Source organism: Populus alba, chromosome 19 (assembly GCF_005239225.2).
Source record: "Populus alba chromosome 19, ASM523922v2, whole genome shotgun sequence".
Taxonomy (NCBI): Eukaryota; Viridiplantae; Streptophyta; class Magnoliopsida; order Malpighiales; family Salicaceae; genus Populus; species Populus alba.
This window is the reverse complement of record NC_133302.1, coordinates 18,655,342-18,668,371: the sequence shown is the minus strand read 5'-3', so window position 1 is coordinate 18,668,371 and position 13,030 is coordinate 18,655,342. Positions and strand designations below refer to the sequence as shown.

At 34.6% G+C, this 13,030-nt stretch overlaps 1 protein-coding gene across 1 annotated transcript; it reads left to right on the top strand.

Moving 5' to 3' along the window:
* Window positions 1-1,580: 1,580 nt before the first annotated feature.
* On the top strand, window positions 1,581-11,173 carry LOC118056525 (protein PSK SIMULATOR 1). Its single transcript, XM_035068760.2, has 13 exons — window positions 1,581-1,866; window positions 2,208-2,807; window positions 6,545-6,873; window positions 7,004-7,096; window positions 7,178-7,268; window positions 8,101-8,194; window positions 8,474-8,571; window positions 8,849-8,918; window positions 9,085-9,185; window positions 9,375-9,491; window positions 9,656-9,732; window positions 10,241-10,285; window positions 10,356-11,173. The coding sequence occupies exons 2-13, from the start codon at window positions 2,484-2,486 to the stop codon at window positions 10,867-10,869; spliced, it is 1,953 nt and encodes a 650-aa protein (XP_034924651.1). The 5' UTR covers window positions 1,581-1,866; window positions 2,208-2,483; the 3' UTR covers window positions 10,870-11,173.
* Window positions 11,174-13,030: the final 1,857 nt, after the last annotated feature.

Below are 13,030 nucleotides of genomic sequence, written 5' to 3'. Positions count from 1 at the left end.
TTGGTGTATTATCTAACATCTAACTGTGTTTTTTACATCGTAAACATACAACTACACAAACGCACCCTAAATGTATAGCAAAAGAAGAGTAAATTATAAAATTTTAGTCCTTTTTTATGATTTTGTAAACTAGTCCATCTCGTTCTAAAAATCGTATATTAATCCCTCGAAGAAAGTTGACTATTCAATTTTTTTTTTTTTTGAGTTTTCAAATTACCCCTTTTTTTTATTATTGAAATGGAGGATATTTTGGTAAAAAAAATAAATTGTTATGAAAACAAAAACTAACTTAAAAGAAATTATAAAAATATTTAAACTCATTATTAAATATTTTTTTTTTGTCAATTTAAGTATTTTATAGTGTGATTATTTGTCAATTAGTTAAATCGGTCACAGCCAGTTACGGGATTGATTAGGAGGTGTGAAAACGTTTGAAGGTGTTTCACGGGGTTACATTGTTAAAGGTAAAGTTTTTGCCCAATTTCTCACCACGGCGCGTGGATACACTCTCGACTTTTGTTTTTGTTTTTCTCCCTTTAATGAACCTTTTTCGTTCTTCTTCCATGTTAATTCATATGTATTTTCTTACGAATAATAATAACATCTAATTCAATAAGTATTGCTAAGAATTAGGGATAATAATGTTACTTATCAAGTAAATATACATGTAATGGTTCCCTTGATCCATCCCTCGACCTGATTTTAATTATTTAAATAATTTTTTTAAGTTTAGATTTTTTTTTAAATAATTAAGAAAATAAACGAGTTAGTAGTTATTTGTAAAGTGAATATAATCATCAAACTAATTTGATCCAGTCAGATTAGAGATAGGGAACAAATAATAGATTTAAATATTTTGATTTTTGTGTATGTATTAAAACATATGAGGCATTTTATATACTTTGAATGGCGAGTATAGTGTCTTCTAGTAGCATAAAATGCCAATGCATCGTCTCATTTGATATATTATTGCATTTTTTTCCTCTAGGTGCAATGCATGTCTACAGACATTTATCTCGTTGGTCAAACTTTTTTTTTTTATTTTCTTTTTTACCTGAAAAGTACTAGCAGATTCTTTTTGTTTTTAATATTTTAATTTCAATTCTTATTTTTTTATTTTAGTTTTTATTCTTATTCTTTTATTAAGATTTATTTATTTTTAATTTAATATTCAATTCTAATATGTCAAAATAAATTTAATGAAATATATTATAAACTCAGCATCCACACCAAATAACTAAATATCTATATTTAATCCAAAAAAAAGAGACATTATTAGACAATTTAACTTTCATAATTCCTCTAAAAATTATACTTGTGGAAAAATCTTAAAAAATATATTTTCTTATGGATCTTAAGATTTTATAATAATCTAGAAATATTTTTTAAGGCTATTTAATATTTTTGCCTCAGTCCTGCTAACCACTGTTATTAAACCCAGATCAAAACATAAAAAAAAAAACCGAAGTGTGTGAGTAGAACATGCCTAAAAGGGGAGTGGGCAATGAGTGTTAGAAAAAACCAAAAAAGGTAATAATAAAACAATGGTTAAACTATTTATGAGGGTGTGCTAGCTAGCAGCCAGTGGAGTCTAGTTTGGGTTTTGACTATCCCCTCTCTCTACCCATCTATTTGCTAGTTGTCGTCCTAGTTTTGCTATGATTTGGTTATCAACAGTTCCATAGCCGCTGACAGCAGGCTTTGGACCCTTTGTTTATGCACTTTGACTTACTGATCTCTTTATTTCACCATCATTTCTTTCTCCTTGGCTCTTTCTTGTTGTATCTGTATTTACTTGAAGAAACAAAGCCCAAGTCATAATTTTTTTTCTATATTGTCTCTCACAGATCTCCACCTATCTAACTGGTAAGTTTGTCTTCCTGTTTTGCTTTGAATTAGATGCAAATTTAATGTATCTTTTTAGGTCTGTGTGTTTCTCGAGTAAAGATTGATGCTTTTTCTTGATTGTGGTTTTGGGTTGCTTTTGTTTTCATCGGTACATAAGTTAATTTGACTGTGTTATCATTTTTTTTTCGGTGTTCTTGAGTTTTTACTAATCTTGTTTAAATTTTTTGAACTGGGATGTTTTGTTCTTTTTTTATTTTGATAGTATTAGCCCTTTTGATTTGATGTTGATCAGGTTGCTTTTTTTTTTTTCCGGATTTGTAAGTTGGATTTCATGAGCTTGTTGTTTTCTTGATTTACAGTTTTGGTGGGGTTGGTGTTAATGGATTGGAACTTCAGCGGTGATAGTAACTGGTATTGTGGTGATTTTGATGTAACAAGGGACTACATTTTCAGCTTCAAAGTCATTTAGATCAATTCTGTGGTGAACTTATAAAGGGGGCTCTTGATTTGCTACTAATCATTACCTCCTTAGTGTAATTTGATAAAAGGGTTTTCCTAATTCTTGTTAACAACAAGCTTTTACCCTTTGTATGGAACTTTGGAACGATAATTGAATAAATTTGGCGATCATCACAATGGGGGGGCTTTGCTCGAGGAGCTCGACTGTAGATAATGCTCCCAGTGGAGGCTTTCTGCAGTTGAATGGTCATTTTAGTCACGGGTCTGGTCTGGTTTTTCAGACTCGTGAATTGAAAATAGATAGCAATACAAATCCATCTCTAGTTGGGGAGAACAACGTGGATAATAAGCAGCTAAGAGAACCCTTTTCATTTCCGGAGGTGAATGTGGTTCAATATGGGATGAATCCAGATGACATCGATGATGGGATTCCTCGCTTGTCAAGGGCTCTGTCCAATAAATCCAGATCAACCAAGTCCACGCCAGTAGCTGTTGCAAAGGTTAGCCTAATTTGTGTGTTGTTTACTTGTCTAATTATTGCCAATTCCTTCTCTTCAGCTTGCTGTTTCCTATGTTATATTTTCAGCTGAAACTTTGATTGTAGCATGTAATTAAAGTCGCAATATAAAGTGTATACTTGACATGCGTTCCTGGAAGTTAAACTTGTTACCTATGACATTTGGATACTGCTGAAACGAGGCCTTTGCCATGTCTCTGAAGGTTGGATTCATTAGAATAAAGATAAATGAAAGCTGCAACCACATCACATAATATGTAAAGCTAGTATTTATGAAATGCTGAAAATTGTCTGTCAATTCTCATAACTACTTCTGGTCTGAAATTTTGAACGCAATGGTCTGGCAGCAAATTGAACAAGCATTTCACTTTTTTTCCATGGCCATTAATCTCCTTTACCATGATTAGTTTAGAAATTTAAATCCCATTGGACTTTTGGACATTGTTTTGATGTTATTAGAAAGAGTATTAATGTGTGATTATTGGCTGTCAGAGACAAAGATTGAAGTCTAGAGCCTTGTTCTCTAGCATATATATTTTACACAGGTCTCATCTATCTGTATTAATTTACATCTTCTGTTTTACCTTCGAAGAGTAAAAGTTCTAGTTGATTTATGTATGGCTTCTTTATTAGCTGAGAGGCTTGAGTCAAGGGGATCTGCTGCCTCCTTTTTATTTTTCTTTTTGTTGATGAAAACCTCAAGTAGAATGTTTCAGACAGAGGGGGGAACCTGTCACAGGGTTGAGACTTAAGTCTGAAGTTATGCTGATTTCACATTTATTATTCGTGAACAATTGCACTGCTAAGTTGATATATGTGATGATGTTTCCTAGCTTTGGGCATCTGTATGATATAGGGTTAATTTAAGGAAGAGTACGTTCTTCCACTGGATGAGTTTTAAGTTTCAGAATGAAGATATTATCTTCCACTTCGGATATCAAGTAAGATCATATCTTGCATCTTTATCTGAGAACCTGTGGTCCTCCCTTGAGGAGGTCGCATGGGATTCCTTCATGCAAAGAAAAGGAAAGGCTGGGCAGTAATCAAAATTTCAATGCTCATTGTGGGGGGGTTAAAGGATGGAAGGGCATTGCTATTTGATTACGAGTACTCTCCGTTTACCAACTTTGTCTATGAAAAGGACTTGAGAAATTGTGGAGTGGATTTGTGCAGAATGGAATGTCATGGATGATCAATCGTAATTTGGGGAAAAGGGTACATCTCTGACTTGAGCTGATTGGTAGGGTTTGAGAAGATTGCACATTTTGACAGACCTTATCAAAATTGTTGCGCAGGGAAAGCAATTGTAGAAGCATCAGGAGTGGGTAAAATAAGTTTGCTAAACATGCCATTTTTAAGGAAAAGGACAGTAGCTTCTATTTTACCTTAGTGCATCATGCTGGTGGAGCCTTTAAAGGCAGGATCTTTTTTTGGTGTATTACAATGGAGCTCATGGTAGAAACTATTATATTTTGTCAGGGATGGGCGAATACCAATGCTCTGCCTCAAATTAGTAGTTTTGGCTATTTGGATCCTTTGTCTATATTAATGTGTTCTGTTTAGGGCCAAAATTTTAATGAGTTGTTGTAACCTATAATCCCTTTTCTTTACTGCGATGAGAGATCAATTTTTCTTGACATGTGAAATTGGAGTCGGCAAAGGTGCTTTTAATTGTCTGCATGTGTTGAGGGTGGATATAGTGTGTTAGAGATCTACTAGGAAGAAGCATCATAATGAGAAGTTTCCAAGGTATGAGGTGACTGAATAGAGCATTCTTATAGAATGGTGCATATTTCTTGAGAGAATTGTGACAAAGTGGAAGTGGAAGAAATTGATTCTTAGCTGGTTTTATTTGTGCAAGAGAGATGGAATAATGGACTGTCCTTTGCCTCATTTATTCAAAGGCAAGATTTCCATGTATTGACTTGCATGTATTTTTGTTCTCTTATAGTGGCAAAACTTCCTAATATGTTGCCAGATTCGTGGAGCAGTTGGAGAGGAATTTTAAGCACTGAAGTAGTAGTATTCAGAGGATTCTAATATCGCTTCTATTTGGAGCTTGAAGGCGGAGATGAATTGTTAGTGGCACACATGCTTATTGGGATCATGTCAAGTTTATTATCAAGTCTCTTATCTCACTTCTCTAGTTCTAGTTATCCAATTCTGTCTGCTTAAACACTAATGTTCTTTTCTTTTCCCTTACATGCTCTTTTTTTTTTTAATGCAATTCTCACATAAAGTCTGTTTTCTTTGCTGTGTTCTTAAAGTCCATTCGATCAAGAATTAAATAAAAAAAAGAGTTACATCTTCATCATCTGTAGTTTTATTAAACATTTCAAGTTTTCATCAATTCATTCTTAAGTTGGAGAGGACATGTTTTTTAATTGATGAGTTGACTGCCTCAATATAACATTATTGTGATTATTTGGACATTTAGGTTTTCTTGGATTGGAGAACTTTGTGTACACACAACTAAACTTGGACATGTTTAAATAACTCAAGTAGGAGGTGGAGGATACATAATGGAAAAGAAGAAAGAAAAAGTGATTTGCTGATGTCATCTAAAAGACTTATTAGTGCTCTAGACTAGATTTTATAGTTAGGCAAGTGCACATTTCATGTAGTTGCTTGCAATTTATTTTGCTCTATTTGGTTACCCATGCATTTGCTCGGTACATTTTTTGATTGAGGTGAAAATTATCAAAAGTGATTCTTCACATATATTTCATGTTTTTGATTGAACAATTGAGACAAACGCTACTTCACGAAATGCCTCTTAACTTCGATGTGGATCATTCCTGTTAATAATGAAGACATTATCTCTACCATATTATGATGTGTAATATTCTGTAAAGCACAACTGTGAATATTTTAAATTTTAATTGAAAATATTTGTTCCCTTGACAGGTAACATCTATCTATGCATAGTAAGTAACAATTATTAAATCTTTGCTTATTTGATTAATTGAATAACATAACAACCTTCCACATATTTTCACGCTAGTAAATAAAATAATAATTTAGTAAAAGTTTCCATAATGTTATGGTTTCAACATTTCACTTTTATATAAACATAGAGGAGATAAAAAAAATGAATGTTAAAAAAATAAATAAAAATAAAGCATGTGGGTGGTTTGATACTTCTGAAAGGTGAAAAAAGAAGGTGAAAATCAGGATGCATTGAAGCCATTTTGGAGTACAAAGCAATAATAATAAAAAAAAAACCAAAAGAAAAGAAAAGAAATCACAGTCCTATTAGCCAAATGGAGTATGCCAACTAAAATATTTAATTTTCAGGAATGATATTATACATTCTTAACATTGAAAATTCATTCCTTAAAAAAAAAAACTTTTGATGTGCATCTAATGTAAAACCAATTTATTTTATTGCAAGTCTATTTGTGCTATTTGTAAGTAGAGTTGGTTGAGTTTTCTTGTTCTAGTAGATTACTTTTTTTGTCATTTAAAATCAAATGCTTAATAATCCTCCATCTCCAAATACATTGCATCTTATAATATCATTATCAGATTCATGCGTGGAATGATTATATACTTGGCAATGCACATGGAGTGAATTCTTGTGTCCACAATGCAATCCATTGATATAGGATCTTCTTTCATGCACACACATTGATAATAGATATAGATGTTGAAGTGGCTTTGAGGAAGTGTGTATAAGGATTTTCCTCAATAAGAAAGCTGGTTATTTTGGTGTTGCAGGTCTCAGAAGTGAGCTCACTGCTGGGAAGAGCTGGTACTGCTGGGCTTGGAAAGGCATATGATGTATTGGACACACTCGGTAGTAGCATGACCAATTTAAATCTTAGCAGTGGTGGTTTTACCTCTGGAGTGACCACAAAAGGGAATAAGATTTCAATTTTGGCTTTTGAAGTTGCAAACACAATTGTTAAGGGTGCCAATCTAATGCAATCCCTTTCAAAAGAGAACATTAGACATTTAAAAGAGGTTGTGCTTCCCTCAGAGGGGGTGCAAAATTTAATATCAAAAGACATGGACGAACTCTTGAGGCTAGCAGCAACTGATAAGAGGTTAATATTGCATAAATTATTATTTTAATTCGAAAACAAATTTTCATCCATTTTATTACATTGATCTTATAGCAATGTCTAGGAAGTATGTACAGAAAATATTAATCAATTCACTATACAATTGTGACAGAGAAGAACTGAAAGTTTTTTCCGGAGAAGTGGTGCGTTTTGGAAATCGTTGTAAAGATCCTCAGTGGCACAACTTGGACCGTTATCTTGAAAAGTAATTTTGCTGTTGATTGTCCTTTAGAATAACTGAAGTAAGCTTCTCAAATTTTCTTACATCATTCCATATGATTTTTAGGTTGGGTTCTGAATTGACACCTGAAATGCAATTGAAGGACGAAGCTGAGACAATTATGCATCAATTGATGAATTCGGTTCAGTATACAGCAGTGAGTATTTAACAATACTGTAGCATATAACTACCACCAAGTTGCATCATACATTGCATATCTAGGCGTGGTGATTTGAAAAGCATTTAACGATGTTCCTTTTTTCTTTGTTCTGTGGGAATTTTTATCTGCAAAAAAAAGAAAAAAGAAAAAAAAGTCTTGATGCATTCTAATTTGAAAGGGAGTGTGACTTTTCAGTTTTTTCAGCTCAATTGCGTTTTTCCCTTTCCTTTTGGCATTGATTTTAATATGTGGGAGGAAGAGAAACACCAAAAAGGAAACTCCTACATTCCAGGATGTTGGACTTCAAATAAAATTCATGTACTTGTTTTATTTTCTTCAGCTATGATTCATAGACAAACAAATTCTTCACTCTTAACATGGCCTTTGAGCAAAATGCTCATGAAAAATGAAGAATGTCATAAACTTAATCTTAGAATTCTTTCCCTTGCTCACCTAATGACATACATTTCAGACCAAAATACAATGTCTTTTCAAATGCTATGACTAGAACATGACTAAGTTGATTGTATCAATGATACAGATATGTTGTACTGAAGTCATAAATGGGCATCTAGAGTCTGCTTTATGTGCTGCTAATGCTTTATTTGGTTTTATTCTATTTATTTTTTCCTCATTAATATGTTTCCTTTTTTTTAATTTTGCATGAGCTGTGGTCCATCCATCTTTATCCAGCATTGTTGAAAATGTTATGCCACATAGTTTAATATCAGCCTGTTGTCACATCCATCCTGACAATTTCAAGCTTAGTATTCTCTCAATGTTATCCTTTGGATTTCCTCAAAGAAGAAATATTTCCTTTGGGTTGTAGGAACTGTATCATGAAATGCATGCCTTGGACAGATTTGAACAAGATTACCGCCGTAAGCTTCAGGAAGATGACAAAACAAATGTTGCTCAAAGAGGTAAAAGAATGTAATCTCTAATTTTCATTTTTAATGGCTGGGGTTTAGTTTGCATGTAATCTCTAATTCCATTCCCTGGGCTGCCCCGAGCCTAGCCTTCAAAAACCTAAACTTATAATTTTCAGTACCGCCGAATACTCACTGCTGAGAATCTGAGATCCTGTCCTAAATATGCTAGACTATTTGAGAGATGTTTGCTTCTATTCCATATTTTCCTCATCTTGACCAATATTAACATCTGCAAGTAATTTTTTTTCATTGTGTCTAATTCACTTGTAGGGGATAGTCTTTCAATTTTAAGGGCCGAGTTAAAGAGTCAAAGGAAGCATGTGAAAAGTTTGAAGAAGAAATCACTCTGGTCGAAGATTTTGGAAGAGGTATGAGGCAGTAAGGCATTTAGGTGCCTTGTTCTAGGGGGTCATTGTCGAGAAATATGCTCTTATTCTGGTGGTTCTTATATTTATGAACCCTCATTGATCATTGTGTTTTCTGATCCTACCACAATGATGCAGTGATGCACTCCTAATGTTGGATGGACTATGCATATTCCACATCTGTCAAGTGATAGCCACGCAATAAATCCTTTTGTTATTTCTTTTTTATTTGAAACTATTCATAGTGATATTGCAACATAAATCTAACATGTTTGTGTAGGTGATGGAGAAATTGGTAGATATTGTCCATTTCTTGCATTTGGAGATTCATGAAGCCTTTGGTAGTGCTGGTGAGCAATCCAAACAGAGTTTTAAATCTCTTGTTAATGAAAATGTTTAATGCATGACACCCCCGCTCCCCCTGCGCCCTTTTTGTTTCCTTGCTTGGAACAATGAAATAGTATGAAATTTATCTCGCTATTTGCTGGGTTCATTAACTGATGTTTTCACTTGCAGATGGCGATAGACCAGTAAAAAGTTCTTTGAACCATAAAAAGTTGGGGCCTGCTGGTCTTGCATTGCATTATGCAAATATTATCACCCAAATTGATACTCTTGTGAGTTTATGATCTCACCCAGACTTGATATCCTTTTATCTTTCCTATTAAGGATTTTGTTTCTGTATCTCAAACCTCAGCTTCTGAGGTTTTCAATGTTGCATTAATCAGGGTCAGTCCTGAAGCTCTTGTCAAATCGTTGCTTTTTTTTGCTCTTCCCTTTCTGATCTAATACCTGAATGTGACCAGGTGTCACGATCAAGTTCTGTGCCTCCAAATACAAGGGATGCTTTGTACCAGGGATTGCCACCAAATATAAAATCTGCTTTGCGCTCAAAATTACTGTCATTTCAAGTTAAGGAAGAGGTATCATTTGATCTTGTCATGGGACTGACTTGTTCATTGATATGTTATCTTTGTTTGTTTTCAATGGGCTGCTAGTTGAACAATCCTCTCTTAAAATTACACTTCTAGTCATTTTCTTGTCAACGCATTCTTTATAATTAGTTTTTCAAATGCTGTTCTTGCAGCTTACAGTTTCACAAATCAAAGCTGAAATGGAGAAAACTTTGCATTGGCTTGTTCCTATTGCTACTAACACAAACAAGTAAGATTCCAGCCCAGAGTCTAGATTTCTTTACCTCGGCTAGTCTGTACCCCATGATACCTCATCTCATCATCTGCTTAATTTCATTCAAGTTCACAAATCATGTTATCCTCAAGGACTAATAGCAATAACAATCTAACAGCTTATTACTTTAGGTGAAGTTAGATAGTTTTTTGTACATGGGACTGGAGAAGACATTGCAGGATAACTTCACTTGTATTGGAGTTTGATGTGCACATGGGACAGGATGAAAAGCAGCTTTTGTCTTGTACCATACCCAAACTTCTGTTTCACCTCCTCCTGTGTTGTACCTTTTCTTATCCATTCTCATCCCATCTGCTCATCAAAGCACCCTAACTGTATGGTCCTTGTGAACAGTTTTAAAGCAGGAGCTAAAAGTTATTTAGAGATTTTGTGATCTTAATATTCACAATGTTTCTTCTCTTGTTGGCTTGTTTGCATTTATTTGTCCTTGTGTTTTTAACATTTTTTGCATGCACTTAACCAGAGCTCATCATGGATTTGGCTGGGTTGGAGAATGGGCGAATACAGGGTGAGTTCCAAATCTGTTTGTGCCCTTCCCTTTTATCTCATGTGTTGAGTTCGTACGACAAATTCTTCAGGTCTGAGGTGAATCGTAAACCTTCTGGACAGACTGACTTGCTCAGAATAGAGACATTACACCATGCAGACAAGGAGAAGACTGAAATTTATATTCTTGAATTGGTGGTTTGGCTTCACCATCTTGTCAGCCAAGTAAGAGCTGCCAATGGCGGTCTCAGATCTCCAGTTAAATCTCCGATTCGGTCGCCAAATCAGAAGACAATTCAGTTGTCACAAAGCCCAAGCTCTCCAGCCCCTATGTTGACAATTGAAGACCAAGAGATGCTTCGGGATGTGAGTAAGAGGAAAAAGACTCCTGGGATAAGTAAGAGCCAGGAATTTGATACTGCAAAAACCAGGTTAAGCAAGCATCATCGACTGAGTAAAAGTAGTAGCCACTCCCCGATGGGTGAAACTAGAAAAGATCCGTTTCCCATCAGAAGGCCATCGTTTGTTCCTGTCATTGACTTTGATATAGACCGCATGAAGGCCTTGGATGTTATTGATCGAGTGGACACAATTCGAAGCTTGTAGTATATCATCATGAAGATCAGGATGCAGAGACAAAGGTCAGTGCTCGTGAAAATTGAAAATGTCCAATCAGATGCAAATTCACCATGTTGGGGATTGTGTCCTGGTTTGTGGCTGGGAAGATTTCATGTCAGTAGGCAGATGATGAGTGAAAAGTCATTTCTTTTTTGCATGTGAGAATTGAAGTTGGCAAGTTAATTGTTCAGGGGGAGGATTTAATTGTTTTAGAGGATATCAGGCTATAGTTTTTGTTAGTTGTACATGTACAAATTGAGTTCATAATAATTGAAGTTCATGTTCCTTTCCATGATTCTCTTGCCCTTGTTCTTCTATTACCAATTATTCTTTCTTTTGGCCATAGCCATCAGAGGACATGGAAAGAAGGTTTCTTTTAACATGCTAACACGGCAACACAATCTTCAAGACGTATGATTATTTGGTCTCTACCTGAATAGGCTGGCATTAACACTTCTGTGGTTGTCATCTGACTACTATGAAATGAAAAGTTGCTAAAGCACCTGTGAAAGATGCTAAAATCCATTAAAAGAACGTCAAATTCACGTTTGGCATCCTTTTCTGAAGTGCCACGATTTGTCTTGATTGCGAACGAGGAATGCAAGCTTTAGGGCATGAGGCGTGAGCTGGATGAACTGCTGTTATTGTCAGGTTTTGGCAGCAGATGGCGAGTTCAGGTTTTATTCCCCCGACATACTGTATGATCGCCATGCAGCAAAAGCAGGAAGCTAGAGAGGAGGTCGTTCTTTTAAACTTTGAAAGTACATTATCAGTTGATTTCCTCCGAAGCTGGCAGTTCTTGAAGAGATGGTGTCTTCATGATCAGAAACGTCGTCATCATCACTACTACTACATGATCCAACGTGGGAGTCGCAGGTGAAAGTCAAACAAATTCGGTTGTGGTGCCTAACGTCATGGCCCAATCATTGCTCGCCAAGTCACCTAGGGCTGTCCAAAACCCGCAAATATATCCATAACCACTTACTTTGACAGGCCCCGTCGTCATCTTTCATGGACCTTTCCTTTACTCAGTTTCAACAGTAATTATATTTTAAAATAATTTTTATTTAAACATTATATAAAAGTTATTTAAAAAAATTAGTTTTAATATCATCAAAACAATTTAAAAAGTTAAAAAAAAAAATTTAAAACAAGATAACTTTTTAAAAAAATTATCACCAAATGATACAGTTTAAAAACAAACAATCCCTTATTATGGAAAGAAGATTGTGCTGTGTATGCCCACTCTTGCTCTCTGTAACACCTTTCTCTATTCGCTGCTGCTATACGCTACTATAAATTTTCCATCTACCATACTTTTTCTTACCAATCTTCATATATAGTTAGGAATGAACTTGTGACATCTTAATAGATCATCAAAAATGAAATAAAATATTATGTAGAGTTATTTAGAATATAAAAATAAAATCCAGCTCAATTCGAATGAGTTTTATATAAATAAAAATTAAAATTACATTTGATTTGACTGAATTTAAATGAACCGTTAAATAAAACTTAATAACATAATATAATCCGGATAAGATTTAATACAAGCACTCATATAATTAATCTAGTAACAAGAACTTAGAATAAAGGAGTTTGCTCTCTTATGATATTAGATTCGAGCCATGTGGTTGCTAATATTGATGATCAATTAAGGCTTATCTAATCGTTAATTTTAGAATCCGTTGGGATTAATCGATGTGTGTGCAAGTTGATCAGAACACCTCACGTGAATTATAAAAAAATAAAAAAATAAAGTGCTGCTGTTTTCTTTTAGGAATAGAAATCCCGAACTTTCCTTTTCTTCTCCTATTCTTCCTTTGTTCTTTCCTTAGTTCTTAAGCCATTCATATTTGTGAGAAAAAAATTGAAAAACGAGTCCAATTTTGCTCTCCCTGTTCTTCATTACATGGTTCTCTTTGGTTTTAGTTTTATCAATCAATAACTTTCTATTTCAAGGATGACCATGTTAATTTCGTTTAAATCATTTTCCTAGTTTGACACCCCCACCCCTCCAGCTACCCCACAACCACGCTAGCACCAGAGAGAGGGAGAGGGAGAGGGAGAGGGAATGGTGTTCTTGTAATTAAGATATTGACCGAATTTTATATAACTCAATGACATGACGTAATTAATAAAGTGCTGC

Bases quoted from the DNA above. Each gene is read 5' to 3' on its own strand.
- LOC118056525 (XM_035068760.2), top strand. From the start codon at position 2,484: ATGGGGGGGCTTTGCTCGAGGAGCTCGACTGTAGATAATGCTCCCAGT. The intron at 2,808-6,544 runs GTTAGCCTAATT...TTGGTGTTGCAG, and splicing joins CGCCAGTAGCTGTTGCAAAG to GTCTCAGAAGTGAGCTCACT. The intron at 8,919-9,084 runs GTGAGCAATCCA...TTTCACTTGCAG, and splicing joins TGAAGCCTTTGGTAGTGCTG to ATGGCGATAGACCAGTAAAA.